Source organism: Pterocles gutturalis, unplaced genomic scaffold (assembly GCF_000699245.1).
Source record: "Pterocles gutturalis isolate BGI_N339 unplaced genomic scaffold, ASM69924v1 scaffold2787, whole genome shotgun sequence".
Classification (NCBI taxonomy): domain Eukaryota; kingdom Metazoa; phylum Chordata; class Aves; order Pterocliformes; family Pteroclidae; genus Pterocles; species Pterocles gutturalis.
The window spans coordinates 1,218-18,325 of NW_010107638.1; the positions used below are offsets into that span (position 1 = coordinate 1,218).

The following is a 17,108-nucleotide window of genomic DNA, read 5'->3' on the forward strand; positions in this document are numbered from 1 at the left end:
GGAATAGATTATATTCTTGATTTGAGACTTTGCTTCAGTCTTGTGACCGATGAGACTAACCCAGAGACCAATGAGCTTTTCAGTGAAATAACACTGGTTGTGTTTGATACTGGATTTTCAATATATCGCTTTCCCTGTTTTTGAACTGGTTGACTTGGCTCTATGTCAAATAAAATGATTACTGTTTTATCCTTTTCTTCTGTTTGCAGATACAAACAATTCTTCTGTTAAACTGAACCATGAGTCTTGCGTTACATGATCTGCTCATTTGTTGTCGTCGCCTTGAAAATGAGAAAGCTGTGGAGCGAAGGGTAAGAAGTTTTCTTTTGGTGTGTGTGCCTCAGTTATCAATGAAGGGAATAATTAATAATTCTTTTTCTTGAAATACATTTTCAGAAGGAAATTGAAAATTTCAAGCGACTTCTCCGTGATTCTGAAACTGTTCTCCAACTGGACCGGAATTCTGATTCTAAACAAGGAAAACAACTTAACTGGGATACTGTATTTAGGTAGTTTCTTTTTTTTTTTCTTTGTGAATGGTTGGAGTTTTCTTACATTAAACATCATTCTTTTGTCTATTTGGCCTATTTTAATGCTTATCTTTCTGCAGATTGATTTAGACTTCTTGTCAACTTGTAAACAAGAAGTGACTTATGTTACTCCCTAAAGGAAGTGAATTTGAAATAGCCAAACACTTATCACATACAGAAAACTTATCTGCTAGGAAATTGGTCATTAATTGTGTGGTCATTTTTCCTTGCAAAAATAATAGTTACTTTTACAAAAATAATAGTTACTTTCTTTTACTGAAAATTATTCTCTGGTTCTGATTTTCAACATATAGTTCATATGTGGATTACAGATAACTCATTTGAAATGTTTGTGTTACTGAGTTCTTCAAGACGCAATGGAAGGACTTGTGAATTAAAGAAGTCGTGCTCATGTTTGTAGAGGCCTGTCTTTGATATAATCTACTTTAGGTGTGCTACGAGTTTGGACTGAATACGAGTGTGATAGGTTCTTAGGGCAGCTGGGACCAGGTGTTAAATTTCACGTTAAAAGTGCATCTGAAGTATTAGTTTTGGTAGGCTGGTGTATGGTCAGCTTTCCATTATGTTTTTGATTGGACAACATTGGAATAGTTTTTGTTTCATAGCTGTACCAAAAATACCATGAAAGTGTTTGATAAATGTTATATGTTGCTTTTGAGATGCCCAATAATGTATTAGAAGTACATAGGAGGAATATAAAAATAGAAACTCTGAACTGAATACAAGTAGTAGGCCAGAAAATCTACAGTGACAAAGCCAGTGAAAAGTTTGATCTATTCTTGGATCTAAAATCTAACCTATATGCTAATTTTAAATGATGGAGAAATAGGACTGGAAGATTTCTCCCAATAAAACCAATGAAAAGTGCTTATTATTTGTAGTATAATGTTGCAGCATAAATAAAAACTCTTAGCATTGTTTTTCTTCCTAATTATAAATTGTACGTTTAGCATTATGCAAAGTTCAAAGGAAAGTTTGGTATGTATTCAAGCACATACACTAACAGCTCCTTTTAAAGATTATTTCCATCATCCTTAGACTACTACACTTGATCTTAGACTGTAGTATATTTCAGTGTTTTTTAGTCTTTGATAATTAGAACTGTGAGAAGAACAAGCACTGGCATTCTAGGCTGAAACAACATTTACCTATTTTACTTTAGTTATAAATGTGCAGATCCTTGATTAATATCTCTCTTGGTTTTCAAGTATCTTGCAGAAATATTTCCAGAAAGAAATTAAAAACCTGCAGCTGACAAAACCAAATGCATCTGCTTCAACCCAGACTACCAGACAGAAAAAGATGCAAGAAGTTGGAAGTTTGGTCAAGTATTTTATCAGATGCGCTAATAAAAGTCAGTAATATATATTCATATAGAATTACTGTTTTGTTTTGGTGCTTTGCTCTTTGAATTTTTACTCCAAAGTAAGTTACCAGGGTAGGGTTCATATTACTTGCTTCCAGGTGTTTACAATTTTAGTATCTTCATGTGAATCAGTCCTTTCTGCTCCTTCTGTGTCTTTGTTGATGTTCACAGTGCCTTTTTCTAGTTATTCAATGTGTACATAAATGATTTATCCTCTTATAAGTAATGTCTTTCTTATAAACAGTTTGTTTAAGAAGATGATTCATAACAGAACTGTTTCTGAACTGTATGTGTTTTTTGTTTTTAAGTAAATGTTTACAAACAATTAATTCCAGATTTTTTGGGCATACTTTGGGCTAACTACAGTCTCATGTTTTTTCTTCATGTAGGAGGACCCAGACTGAAGTGTCAGGAACTTCTGATTTATGTAATGGAAATTATAAGAGATCCAACAAGTTGTGCTGCTTACGGGTCTGACTGTAGTAGCATACTCCTAAAAGATATCCTCTCAGTAAGAAAATATTGGTGTGAGATATCCCAACAGCAGTGGTCAGGTAACATTTTTAAGCCTACTTACAAATGTCTTTTCCTATTACAGAAGTGTATTTAGGTGCATTTTAGGTTTTTTTGATGCCCTGTTATGTGTGATTCTGCACAAAACGTGGAGCAAAGTAGTGCCAGCCTTGAAGGCTTACAGTTGAAATAAACAAAGCAGCAAACATTAGGAGCTGTTTTTTTTCTCTCTGCATAGTGTTTGTCTATTGCTTGCTGAAACACATATAGTTATATACAATCAGGGTATGTATGCATAGTCTCTGCAGGGCTTAACGTGTATAACAAATCCAGGGAAGGCATGTGCTGGAAATAGCCTCGGTAAAACTGGTGTTGGTGTGCAGTTGTTTGCAAGTTATTAGGTATTAGCTGGTATCGTTTTGATATAATTAATATACTACTATTAAATTGTATTAGCTGAGTTCTGTTGGCTTATGAAGGTCCTAAAAAACCATTGAGACACTGTTGTCGTATGCATATACTGCATATAAAGAAAAAAAATAAAAAGCTTAAGATTTAAATAGACAAAAACAAATTAAAAAGTTGGGTAACCAAATAGCATGCAACCTGAACTGAGTGGAAATGCAAACGTAATTTTTTGCTTTTCAGAGGATTGGATTAGACTCCAAGACAGTTAACATTCTTCTTCATGCTAAATAAGTTTATGTATTTTGAATCGTCTGACGTGTAGTAAGCTCTCAACTCATCTGTTTTAATTTGTTGATGTAATAGAACAGTAACTTGGAAAAAAAAAAAGGTATTAGAAGTTTTACAGTCTAGTTTATTTGATGTTGCATGTGCAATTCGGGTGAAAGTGTAGAAATACTATCTTATTTGCATAGTGTAGTGCTTTGAAGTCAGAGTTTGGATTTCTGAAAAGCATTTTATGAGAAAATACTTTTCTCTGTGGCTTGAAGAATGTTGCTTAACTATGGAATGGCAGTAAACTTGCAAAGAACTCGGAAGAGGGATACTGGGAGTGAAAGAAAAAAATCTACTGAAGGCTGGCAAAGCAGAGCAACTGAACTGGAACCATTCAGAATGGGAGATGTGGTTGGAAGAGCCTGAGGGTGGGATCTCAGAAGTTAAAGATGTTGGTATTATTTGTCTGTGGAGACAGAACTGGAAGTTGAAGATTGAGGGGGAAGCTGGAACTGGTATGGGAAAGCTTCCTGAGACTAGGAGCCAGTGGAGGGGGTGGACGACAAAGGGCTGTCAGCCTGCAGGTTGGAGCAGAAAGCAAAGACAGGGACTGATCAGATAGGGAGGCTGGAAGCTTGAGTTCAGAGCAATAAACAGGAAAGGCATCTGAAGAAGAAGCAGGCCTTCGGGTAGAACTGAGGGTAGACAGGTAGAGAATGGTACAAGAAACCAGAGATGTTGAAGACAGATACTGAAGAAGGCAGAAGAGGAAAACTGAGGCTGAGTGTCACTGGGTACATACAGGTTGTGTGAGGAGCCTATGGGAATTGCTGTGTGGTGGTTAGGTAGTTTAGGAACATGGAAGTTAAGTGAGTCTGTGTATGGACAGAAGCTGGAAGTGTGACAGAAGAAATTCTGACATTAGATTGTAAGGGGCACAGTGGAATTTAGTTACTGACGTGAGGCAGGACTGAAGGCCATAAATCTAGAGGAAGTCAGACTTAAACCCATTAAGTGTAAAAAGTTGCTTTTATTGAAGGAGGGATATGTGAGCTTTGTAAATGTTATCATAACCTTTTTTAGTGATTCTGCCTTAATGTTTGTTTATAATTCTTGGAGTATGATAGAGAAGTCTCTTCTATTTATAAAATCAGTGATCTGGTGCAGGAGTTGAAAGTTAAGAACATGGATTCCAGCTGTTGCCCCAAAACAGATTTGATAAGCAAATACCTACTTAACAAGGCGCTCTTATCTGCTGGAAGTTCTGAGCTTCTGAATGTTGAAAGTCATACTCTTGAAAATTATCAGGAGCTGTCACATGGCTACATACTGGCTGCATTTTCAAAGGAGTAGTCATGTGAGGCCAGTGGAAGCTGTATGTAGTGGAAGCTGAATTCAGTCTTGCTAAAGGAAATGGAAGCCCTGTGAATTGGTAATGGGACCACGTGCCTCTTGCATCTTGGATGTTGACTTTTTGCTGAGTAGCTCTTTTAGGGACCCATGAGGATGTCAGTAGGCATTTGGTATTGCCACTGTAGTAATGAATGAGGACACCTCTTTGCTCAACTGCCTGACTCTCTCAGAAGGAGGAGGATTCAGGGCTGTGACAGACATCACCTCAGTTGGTGCTGGTTGCAACTCGGTGCACTGGTGACGGTGTTGGTTTACTCAGTCCTGTACATGGCCTTATGAAAGGACTGGAAAGTTGAGGAGTAGTTCCTCAAACCCTTTCACTGTTTGACAGTACCATCAGGCTCATGTGAAAGTCCAGCAAGGGTTGGAGATTAATCAGAGCTAACTGATATTTTAATGAGGTAACATTTGCACACCGGTGTACCAGGTATGCTAGAACTGCAGTAAGAATTCAAAGCAAAGAGCGCTACCCAGTATGTGACCAATGACACAGGTGAGGCTTTTTTTTTTCTGTTTCCCTGGGCCCTGAGCATAAACCACAGTTTGTCTTTACCTAGAGAGGAGTACCATATGCCTACAGCTTTCTGCCACAAAGATGGAAGCATAGCCCATTTTTCATGGACTTGTACAATAACTTTTGGAAGAGGGTGGTGCCCCAAACCACTTACAGTACATTAGTAATATCGTAGTATGGGGAAGCACTGCCCTCGAGGGGTGTAACAAAGGCAGAGGGATAATTGGACTTTTACTAAGTACAAGATTTTCACTCAAAAGAGATAAGGTGAAAAGACCTGTGTAAGAAATAATTTCATGGTGTCAAATGGAAAGATGAGTGCTGTTGCATTCCTACTGATGTGATTTACAGCATCATAGCAATGGCACCACTGGTCAATAAAAAGGAAACATAAGTTTTTCTTGTAATGGTGAGATTTTGGCAAATGCACTTCCCTGGATACAGTCCATTCATGAACCCACTATACCAAGTTGTTAGGACAATGGGCTCATTTGAGTGACAACCTGAGCAACTGTAACATCCATCTATAGGCCGCCAGCTATTCCCTGTCAGGAAAAAAAATATTAGCCATCTGTGAAGAAATCTGGGCAGGATTTGAAGTAATGGCAATGGAATCAGAAATGCTGCTGGCTTCTTACTTGCTGATAGTTCACTGTTAGCTGACAGAAGAAATGCCTTTGACTTTCCATACAACAAGTGTGACCTGGAATAAATGGACTCATAAGGGGAAAGAAGGACTCTGGCCTACTGGAGGAGTTGTTGAATGGGTCCAAACATTGTGACTTTTGGGGTGTCACCCAAGGTATTAGCACATGCTTAAGGAGCTTTGGCATATTACAGGATTCCAAAAAATTAGTAATATGCCCTGTTCGCTAACATGTCTTGCCTAATTGTTGGCTGCTGCTGAAGATGGAAAGCTGTCATTTGGAATCTTGACCAACAGGTGATAGAAGCTGATGAAGGTGAAGGACAGCCAAGTCAGTATCCAAGCCATAAGACTAACCATTGGTGCAGCATTACAGAGGAAACAGTGCAGATTTTACCCGTGTACTGACTCTTGGATGGTGGCCAGAGCCCTCTGGGGCTGGCTTACACAGTGGAAACAGGAATTAGCAGAGATGAGGGAGGCCTATTTGGATAGCTACCTTGTGGAAAAACATTACACTGGATTGAGAAAAACTCAGTATATGGGTATGACATGTCATTAGCTATGTCCCAAAAGGAAGAGCCACCTAAGAACAAATCAATAACTGTCAATCAGACCAAACTACTCAAGTTGCTGCAATTAGCAAAGTCCTGGACTGGGAATGTAGGGTGGACCTATTTGTAACTTGATGGACTCATGAAACATCAAAGATGAGATTCCACCTGTCTCTTGGCAAGAGGCTGAGGAATAATTTGTCTAAAGATGTCATTCTGTATGTAATAAAGGTATTTGAAATTTGTTCATTAGTGAAAAAAGATAAACCACAAAAGGTACTGAAGTATGAAAGCTGTCATTTAAACTACCAGATTGAAGGTGTGTGATAAGTAGACTCCACTGGACCTTTGAGCAGGTCTAGTAGGGGGAATCAATATGTCCTAGCTATTTTAAAGAAATGACTTCAAGCTGGCTGGAGACTTGCCCAGTAGTTTATGCCACTGATAAAAGCACTGTAGTAGGTCTTGAAAAAGAAATTTTATGGAGATATGGTTCACCAGAAATAATTGAATGTGGTAATGGATCTCGCTTCAAAAACAAAATGGTGAAGTTGGGGACAGATGAGTATGGGATTGACTAGATATATCATATCTTCTGTTATCTCCAAGCCTTGAGCTTGGAGAGTGTCGCAAAGTATGTGATTTAGGATGCAACTAACCTCCCACTGTGTACCATTAAATGAGAGAGTGTTAGAGAGGTGTAGAGCAAGAGGAGGAAAGTGTCACGGCCTTCTGAGCTGGTAGAACTTGAGTAATGAGGCAAATGTCAGAGGGCCCACAGTTTGACCTTTGGTATGCTGCTGTGCAGGTGTTAGGGATGTAACTTTTTGTCAGATAAAGCACAGTTAGGCAGGTGTTGTGGGGAAAAAAACTATGAACCTGGCAGAAATCGCAGAACCAAACTTACACAAGAATGAGTGATCCAATAACACCAGCTGGTCTGACTTCGTAGCTGAGCCTGCTTAAGTTGCCCAGTGTCTTGCTACACCAATCAGTGAACACCAGCTCAGAGAACTGTACTGACTGGTAAATGCAAAACAATCTGGAAGGTGGTCTCTACCTTATAAAACTCATCCACCTCAACTTGAAGGGGCAGAGGAGTGGTGGTGTGTCAGCAGGGTTCTGCCTTTAGACTGTGGAGGACCTCTGGGGATGCCTGGGACCATGCTTGCAGAGCCAGAACCAACACACTTAACACTGCCCCGTCTTGCCACTGACAACCACTGCTCTTGTCAGCAAGGAGAGGGAAAGGGGAGAGAACCATTTTTGTGCAACTTTGTAGTGTTCTGTTTGTAGTTTCTCAGAGGCAATAAATATGCAAGGTACTGTGCAGTTTAATCTATCGTGACCTAAACCATGACAGTAGGTTGAAAGGTTTCCATCTATTCAGAATGTCTGTTTTCGGGTGAGGTAGCAGGCACTTGTGGTGACACCCTCTTGCCCCACAACTCCTGTATGCATACTGCCAAGGCTGTGTGCTCAGCTGTCCTGTGTCAGCTGTGGGGGAGCAGTCTTGCTCCTTACACCTCTGCCAATCATGAATGTTCCAATGCAGAGACCCTATATGGTGCTGAACAGTGACTTTTATTTCACAGCACTAGCAGTTTGTAAGGATATAATAAGTAGAGTTGAGAAGCACTCTTAGTCATTGGGTAGTCTGTAACTAGAAGGTTACCAACAGGGTGAGAGGATGAAAAGGATATTTGTTCCACGTGCTGAGATGCTGTGGTTTCTAAGGGTACACTGGGATTGTGGCATGCTAAATCGTCATCAGGATGAGACAGACATGTAAGTAAACTTCTGCATCAGCAGAAATTCCAGATAGCTGATCACCAATGTGAGCTGTTCGTGTGATCTCCATAGGATGCAAACCTAAACTGTTCCTTAATCTAGGAAGGTAGTTGCTTTGTTCAGAGCACATTGATGGCAAACATGGATGAGATAGTCTATTAGTCTCAAAGACCTCATCCAGTACCCCCTAAGACCCTCAAAGCAGCAGAAGATTCTCATCCATCTTCCAGTAAACACCAGCCACCAAAACGAGGCAAAACTGCCAAGGAGGCTTTTTCCACTCTTGCTGTTTAAGAAATTACACTGTATCTTCCTTAATCTAAGTGTCCAGATGCTCTATTTGCTGTGCCACCCCGTAGTACTGAAGTTAGCTTGTCTTAGGGTTTTCAGAGCTTGGTTTCACCTGTCTGCTGTAGGAATTAAGGTGGAACTGGATCTATACCAGTATTGTTGCTACCTACAGAAAACTGTGTCCTTGATACCCTAAGAAGTGTGGGAAGGATAGCAATAAACAACAGAACCGTGCGTTGTCGCATATATCAAGGACCAACAGACTTGCTTTCTTCTGCATACTTTTCTGAAAAGGAAAATGCCACAGCAGCTTCTTTCCCCTGCCTCTTCGCCCCCTATTCTGGTCCCCATGTTGCTGCAGGCATCCCAGAGAAGATGCTGCAACGCTGCAGGGCTGAAGGGGGGAGGAGATGCAGGGCACGATGAAAGCTGTGTTTCGAAGGATCGTGAAGCTTTATAAGCAGGACTGATAGCAGGTCTTGGTTCACTTAGACAGGGCTTCCCCTCTACTCTGCTCTCATGGGACCCCACCTGCAGTACTGCATTCAGGTCTGGGGTCCCCAGCATAAGAAAGACATGGACCTGTTGGAGCCAGTCCAGAGGAGTGCCACTGAGATGAATGAATATAACTTCCAGTGTAGACAAGACCACATATGTTTGTATTTTTTTTTCCCAGTGAACTTTTGTGAATCATGACATGCGACTGAATTCAGAATGGTGGTTTCTGCATATTTAATGTAATATTTTACTTCAAGCATTTTTTATGTGATCATCTGTAATATATATCCTTTTTGTAAAGATTTGGATATTTATAACATATACAGACACACTATATCATATGCACTTTTTTCTAATACATTTGCAGAGTTGCTGATCCTGTATGGCCAATTGTACCTCAGACCTTCTGGGAAGATTAATAGAGTCTTGGTGGCCAGGATAATTCACACACTTACGAGGGGGTACTGCTTCCAAACTGATGGGTTGAGTTCTGATATGTTTATCTTCTTTTCAAAAGCAATGCAGTGTGCAAGGTATGTTGCCAGTGCTCCTTTTATATGCTAATACCTACTTTTAGAGGATAACTCATTTTAAGTAATTGGGATTAGACTTGAGTAATAGCAGGAAATACTTCTTTAGACATATTTTGTTCTGTCTTTGAACACAAATTTTATAAATTCTTTAAAATATTAATAACTTCTGCATTTGTTAGTCAAATAATATTCAGAATATAGTTACTAGCTAGTATTTACATTTAAACAATTCCTGAGAAAAGAAACAAGATTATTTCTTCTGAAACTTTGAGTGTTTGATTTATGTTGCAGGCAGGAGAAAAATACTGCAGGCCTGGATCATATTGTTGGAGCAATGAATATCTTCTGCACTAAGTTTGCTGTCAACTGTCGCATACGGATTTGTAAAATAGGGGAAGAAATTTTGCCTACAGTGTTGTATATATGGACTCAGTATAGACCAAAGGATTCCCTGAAGGAATCAATAATTGACTTACTTCGTCTCCAAGTTCATATTCATCATCCAAAGGGTGCAAAAACTCAGGAAGAAGGTACAATAAAAAGTTCCCTGGTTTTTTGCTGTCACTGTATGTGATTGTTTGAATTAGCGTGCCAAGTTTCTGAATTTTGATACTGAGTCTTAGAAACATTAATGGGAGTGATGATTGCTTCTCGGTAGTTTTGTGCTATGGGTTAATATTGAGTGAAACTGAAAATGAGTTTTCAATTGTATATGCTAAAAGAATTTTAATTGTATTAATTCCAGTAAAAGTTTGGCTTTTTTAATCAAAAGGTTATTTTAATTACTAAATCAAAAGACAAGGTCTTTGAAAAGGAGATGTAATAGTTTAGATTAAGTTTAGATTGCCACATATATTCATGTCTTAGCAGGTTTATTTAAGCCCAGAAATTACTACTATGTTCTAAGTCTGACTTACTGTATAAAACCACTCACAGAACATCACTCAGGAATTGTGTCTATCTGTCATGGCCTATTTCAGTTATAGCATAATTTTAAAAAAATATTTCTTTTTTTATTTTGTCTACAAATGACAGAGAGTTTATAATTAGTCAGAATTTATCTATTGCATTTCATTATAGTCTTTCCAGTTAGATAAAGATTATTATTTTAGAAGTTTCGTTCCTGTCCTAAATAGTTGTATACACTGATTAAATTATCACTTAACTCTTTTTACTTTTTCACTTTATTCGTTCTCCATTATAAGACTTGTTCTGCAGGCCTGTATTTGTTGTCAAGCTTCATATACTTTACTTTGATATTGTCTGTATTTTGCATTGTCTAGGTAGGTTTACATATTGTATCAAGTGGGTGGTACATATGTTAACTTTTCATTGGTTTTGTGTGTACAGGTGCATATGACTCAACAAAATGGCAAAGTATCTTACATAACGTATATGATCTGCTAGTGAATGAAATAAATCTCATCAGTAGTAGAGGAAGATATTCTTCAGGCTCACGTAATATTACTGTAAAGGAAAATTTGATTGAATTAATGGCTGATATTTGTCATCAGGTAACATTTTTAGTTTAATATAAAGTTGACTTTATACATACTGTGTTGTATGTTTTGATTTTTAAAGTAATACGGCTTTAACATTTTCTCAGAATCATTTACTGAAGGATTAGTAGCTTTTGTCTGTGTTCTGTTTAGTTGTTAATTTTGGTGCAGTTTAGAAAGTCTGGACTCCTACGTTATATTAGGTTTCACCAATATTGCTTATTAGACAATAAGCAGAAATTCTGTTATAGTAAAGGATAATAAAAATGCTGGTTGCCTCTTTAGAGGCTTTATGCAGTGGTCCAAAAATGGACCAGTTTAGTTTGACATTTCAGCTTTCCTGTAAATACTACTTTTTTTATTTGCATACTTTTAAATTTCTCTTTATAAAGGTTTTTACAGACGATACCAAAGTTATGGAAATTACCCAGTCATATTCTGTTTCACAAAGAGAGTCCACTGATGAAACAATACCAAGCAAGCGCAAGAGGGTTGAACTAGGCTGGGAGGTAATTCGAGACAACCTGCAAAGATCACAGAAGGATTTTGATGTCATACCTTGGTAATAACATCTTCACATGAAAGAAATAACACTACAGACATCTTTTTCCATTTAAATGTTCTCCTGAATACATTTTCAAATGCTTTCAAATTAGGTGTCTGCACATGCTGTAATTGTATATCTAAGCAATAAGCTTAGAATCTCACAGCATTTGTAAACTAGTGACTAGTGTTCTTATCACTCTTGCTTTAAAAACTTTGTATCTTTCATTTCCTAAGAAATAAAAAATGAGGTCTGGTAAACAGTATTTTAGTGTATAAGGTATTACTGATATTTTTCCTGTCTTTTGTGCTAGATACTGACAGTGTTTATGTTGTGAGATGTGTGTGATCCAGCTTATAAGTATTAGGAAATTAACATGAGGTTTACTGCTGTCTTAAGCTGGCTGTGTCATAGGACAGCAGCCATTAACAGTTTGGCCATGCTGGATGAGCTCACACAGTTTGCTGTAATACCTGGCCTAAAAACTGTTGAAGTGCAAGGCCTGGCATGTTAGCTTGGACCCTGATTGAGGGGTATTTTGTTTGACGTGAGGGACTTCTGAACTGGAGGTACAGCTGCATGCCTTCTTCCACTGACTGTCCGAGGAGAAGGAGTCTGTAGCAGAGAGTGTAGCAGGGAGTCAGGTCATTGTTAAACAATTTTTAAGGTAGATTTTTCCAGAACTTATCAGTTGTAGTCCTGAGCCCAAGAATGTTGATTTCTTAGGTAAAATAGATTACACTGGATGTTTTTTACTGTTACTTTTCCTCTCTGTCTTTCTGACTTTTCTTGGAAACTGCTGTACAAAGTACTAGAACAGTGTAGCTGCTTGTGAGTTGGGTCCTGAGCTGGGATGGCAGGTTTGTGTGTGTATGTTTATTGCTCACATTATTGAGGCAAAGTGGCTATTTAGGATCTGATTGAGAAGTTAACATGCCGTTCTGTGTAGAGGTGGCAATTTCCAAGACATACTGTGAGTATTGTAATTTACTCGTTTGAGTAGAGTTGCATCCATTGCTATGAGCAAAACCTTTCCAACTTGCAATCCTCTGCTTAATATTTTGTTCATTTGATAACTTTCATTTTTCTTATCTGCAGATATGTTGTTGTAATATTTCCTGTTTATGTAATTTCACCCTTCAGGTCACTCCCTGGGTCAGAGTGTATAACAGGCTAGTCCAGAAGGAGAAAAATAATTTTCTTGCCTGAGATTTTCTTCCCCTGTGGTCAGAAATCGGTGAAGTCAGCTTGTAAGGAATTATTAGTGATAGTGAGGCTCGACCAGAAGACTTTACAACTGAAAACAGTAGAAATACTGAATATTTAACCTTAACAGATCAGCTCAGTACATTCCTTTGCTTTGTGTTTTCAAGGTTACAGATTACAGCTCAATTAATATCAAAGTATCCCAAGAGTCTTCCTAAGAGTGAGCTGCCTCCATTACTCAATGCACTTCACCAGTTACTGCCTCAGCAGCGCCGGGGAGAAAGGACTCCACATGTGCTAAAGTGTCTTAGAGAGGTAGCTTTGTGTCAAAACCAGAAAGCTGATTTGAAAAGCAACCACAAGCTGGAGCTCCAGAGAGCCTGGGCGAAGATTTGGTCTCTTGCCATTCGGAGCATAAGTTTCCAGCAAATTGAAGTGGAAAGCTTTGGACTACTTGGAGCTATGATTCAAGGAAACCTTGTTGTAACGGATAAAGAACTCTGGAAGATATTTTCAGGACCTGCATGCAAGCCGTCAAGGTAAAATGGGAAGCAAGGATAATATTTTGTGCCTGATTCACATTGCTCTTTACTGTGCAACCAAAACCACTGTAATATTCAAAATAATATTGTTGTTGTGGCTGTGTTTCTAGTTAAGAACTGCCTACTTTTGTGTTTTAAGCATTTGAAACGGGCATGGGCATAAATACGTAAGTCTGAAAGCAGAGGCAGAAGAGGAGAGGCAAGCAAGTTCAAATTTAAAATTGACTAAAAATGTAAAATTTGACTAAAAATTTAAGATCTGATGAAAGACGTGTTGATTTTTTGAAGTTAAAAAGTATGTTTTCTTCTAAATATTTTGATTTTGAAGTGAGTATTCTGAAACAGACTTAATTTTAAAATAGACAGGAAATTTCTGTAATAGCCAAAATGTGGGTTTTGAAAGTGCAAAGATTCTAATAAAGTAGTTTTCCAGTATGTGTGCTTATTAACTTGCTTATGTACTTGATGCTCCCTAAGCATGCAGAAATACTGGCTTTGTTTTAGAGTGCTGATCAAAAATACCACGTTTTTTCTCATGAATGCCCTGTGTTCCATTTTTGCTACAGTTCTGCTGTATGTTGTTTATCATTAGCGATGTCTGCCTATTCAGTGCCAGAAAATTTGGACATAGGAATGGAACAGAATAATAGTGAAAGAAATCTGGATTCTGTGTTAAAGGAGGCGATAATGAAATGGGTACTGTCCTGCTATTTGGAGGAAGAAATGGAAGAATGTGCAGAGTTGCCTCCTGTGCTCTGCAGGTAAAATATTTGTGGCATTCCCTATAACACAGAAAATTGCGCAGGGAAAAAGGGTTTTGCAGAACTGTATTATATTAATGCTTTGGTAGAGTTTGTAGGGTTTTTAAGCTTACTGTAGAATGTCATTCTGGGGACATAATTTATTTATCTGTCCATAGCATAGAATAGCAGATACATGAACTATGTGTTAGAAATATGAAGTGAAAACTTAAGCTTCTTTGAAGACACAGTGTTTCTCTGGTTAACGTTTTGGTGTGCTTCAGGGCTCCCAAGAGCTTGTCTGATTGCCGGAAAATACAAAACAATTTTATTTTTTTACAGTGATTTTCCTCATCTTACATTACAAAAAATTCTTGTGAGCCTTACAATGAAGAACTGTAGAGCTGCCATGATTTTTTTCCAAAATGATGCTAAATGGTATGTTTTTAAATCAATCATTATAGTTACTTAAGCTTCTTACATTCGTTATTTTAGCAAGCAGAGATAATGAAATGCATAATTCCTCAACTCTTTTGCATCTTTTGTACATCTTTCAGACTCTGTAAAAATGATAGGCTTTTGCAGTTTGTTAAGATGCTTTAAGCAGATGTTAAAATAGTCTCTTTCTGGCAGAGTCAAAGCTTCAGCTACTGAACAAAATACCTTATAAGGAATGTGTGTATCATCTCTCTTCAGCAAAACAGCTAAATATTTGGCTCTTTATCCATAAGTATATTAGTTATCTTTAACTTACTACAATTTTATTTTTCAAATAATTTGTAACTTTATACAAATATGTTTTCATGCTTTTCAACATTAACTTCCGTTCTAAAGGAAGCATGTATCTTAAGAGTTTTCTTGAAGATAGATGCTCAGTAGAAAGCTGGCTGGATGCTTACTTTCCGTATGTCCTCATGCCACTCGACCTATATTTGTGGCCCCAGTCACATGTTACTTGAGTCTGTCAGAGTCACTCTATGAGTGCTGTTGTATCTTTCACTGATGTGTATGTTCAAGCTCTTGGACTATATCCAGCTTCCTCTTAATGAAACTAAGGTGTGTATAACTTGTTCTGATGGAAGATAAGACTTTCCTAGTAGAAGTTAAAAATACTAGTTTCAGGGTTTTTGTGAGTTTCTGCTCCCAGTTGTGTAAAGTAGCTTGAGGTCAGCCATCTTAAAACAAAACAGATGCCTGCTATATGAACTACAGTAGAATGTATGATGTGTGTGCAGGCTTTATTTTTCCTTGAAGTTTCTTCAGACAGAGCTAAAATGGTATTATCCATGCCACAATGAAAGTCACCTCAGAAATTAAAGATTAACCAGAGTTTGGAAGCACAAAAAGATAAATTATTTTATTTTGCTTTTATTTATTTCTTGCATTTAAATCATAGTTTTAAAGACTTATAAGTTGTATACTGTCTGCTAAAGTAAAAATTATGTCTCTTCTTCAAGTGTGCAACACTTGCAAGGGAAGGAAGAAAACAATTTTTCTGATATTGAAGAGCTATATCTGCAGACAACATTTGATGAAATGGATATTTTCACTAACTTTGCAGTAAATGTTGCAGATAAAAATGTGACTAGTTCAAGACTTGCCATCAACCAAAATCTTAGGGAAACACTGGAGTACTCTCTTGTAGCAATGTCAGAAAAACTTTTAAGCAACTATACTCCTAAGGTAAGTTAGAAATTACTGTTACATCCTTATATTTGTGCTCCCAAACAATATATTTTCAAGGCAAAGTAGATGGATTTTCATTCTTTTTGCTGCTAAAAATGAACCACAAACATTTTAAAATCTATATCCCATAATACCGAATAGAGAAGTCTGTATTTCTTTATATCATTGGCAAAATATCCGTAATTTTCATAAGTATGAGGGAATACATAGAAGCTGCGTAGAAGTATGTGTGCAAAATTACTGCATAAAACACTGTTACACTACTTTTTGTGATGCTGGTTTCAACTTCTATGCCCCTGTAGCGCTTTAAGCTCTTGCCCGTTCTCAGCCAAGATAGCCTGAGACATAGAGATCACAAATAGTTAGGTTTTTTAAAAAGAGGCAGCTGTGTAAAGAAAGCTGCAAATACGTGCTCTGTTAACAACAGCACAGCCAGCACTCAGGGAAACTGATTATCCCCCTCTATGCATTTAGATGGAATCTGAAATACTGCATCCAGTTTTGGGCCTCCCAGTACAAGACAGACATTTAGTGTGTTTAGTGGATGCCACTGAGATGGTGGGGCCTCCAGCAGTTGACCTGTGAGGAGACACAGAGGAAACTGGACTTGTTCAGCCTGGAGCAGAGAAGGCTTTGGAGGGACCCAGCAGGCTTTGGGGGAGCTTGCTGGTGCCTGTGAGACTGTCTAGAAGACAGGTCTAGGGTTTTCACAGTGGTGTATTGCAGAAAGATGAGAGGCAGCAGGCAGAATCAAGAGAAGTTCACTCTGGATAAAAGGAGAATTTTATCTACATGAGAACAGTCAGGCAGTGGTTCAGGTTGCCCTGCCTGAGAGAGTGTGCAGTTTTCATGCTTGGAGGTTTTCAAGCCCTGACTGGATCAAGCCTTGAGTAACCTGTTCTGACCTCAGAGCTGAGCCTGTTGTAAGCAGGAGGTTGGACCAGAGACCTGCTGAGGTCCCTTTCAGCCTGAACTATCCTGTGATGCTAGTTGTATCTTCCACTTGTTGAAACACCATGGAACCTCTCCTTTGGAGAAAAATCTTGACTTGTAGAGGAAGAGCTACCTCATAACGGTAGAACAGTTGTGAAAACAAAAGCAGCAGGCTTTTTAACCTTCCAGTTCCTTTGACAGGCTAGCTTTGGTTTTAATAAAGTGGTGTGCCTTCCTTGCAATTCGCTGCTAAGGTCTTGTAATATTTCATGAGCCAAAAGAGGCAGTACCAAAGTTTGATAAAAAGTAAGATAAAACTTATCCCTGGTTTTGCCTGTGTAACAATGGCATGTATGCATAAGTTTTCCCATCTTTTTTTATAGATAACCTGCTTTTTGAGAGTGTGATAACAATCCTTTTTGGTCTCCCTTCTGGAGAAAGACTAATTATTTGTCTGCTCTTTCTCCTTCTTTGATTGAAATGATTTAGACAGGTAAAAATGGATTTCTAAAATACTCCTGCAGTAAGCTTGCATGCCTTTACAACCACCTATGCTATTTGTTGACACAGTAGCTGCAGAGAAGCAACTTACAAATTTAGTAAGATC

At 38.2% G+C, this 17,108-nt stretch overlaps 1 protein-coding gene across 1 annotated transcript in view; it reads left to right on the top strand.

The window, feature by feature from the left end:
* Positions 1-239: 239 nt before the first annotated feature.
* The window catches only part of ATM (ATM serine/threonine kinase), a gene marked incomplete at its 3' end in the record, with an annotated part of 57,888 nt that continues 41,019 nt past the window's right edge, over positions 240-17,108 (top strand). Inside the window, exons 1-12 of the mRNA XM_010088168.1 lie at positions 240-311; positions 397-509; positions 1,760-1,905; positions 2,307-2,471; positions 9,186-9,351; positions 9,643-9,881; positions 10,702-10,865; positions 11,243-11,412; positions 12,768-13,139; positions 13,709-13,903; positions 14,225-14,320; positions 15,340-15,565. Coding sequence (XP_010086470.1) covers positions 240-311; positions 397-509; positions 1,760-1,905; positions 2,307-2,471; positions 9,186-9,351; positions 9,643-9,881; positions 10,702-10,865; positions 11,243-11,412; positions 12,768-13,139; positions 13,709-13,903; positions 14,225-14,320; positions 15,340-15,565 — 2,124 coding nt within the window. The remainder of the gene's footprint in view (positions 312-396; positions 510-1,759; positions 1,906-2,306; positions 2,472-9,185; positions 9,352-9,642; positions 9,882-10,701; positions 10,866-11,242; positions 11,413-12,767; positions 13,140-13,708; positions 13,904-14,224; positions 14,321-15,339; positions 15,566-17,108) is intronic.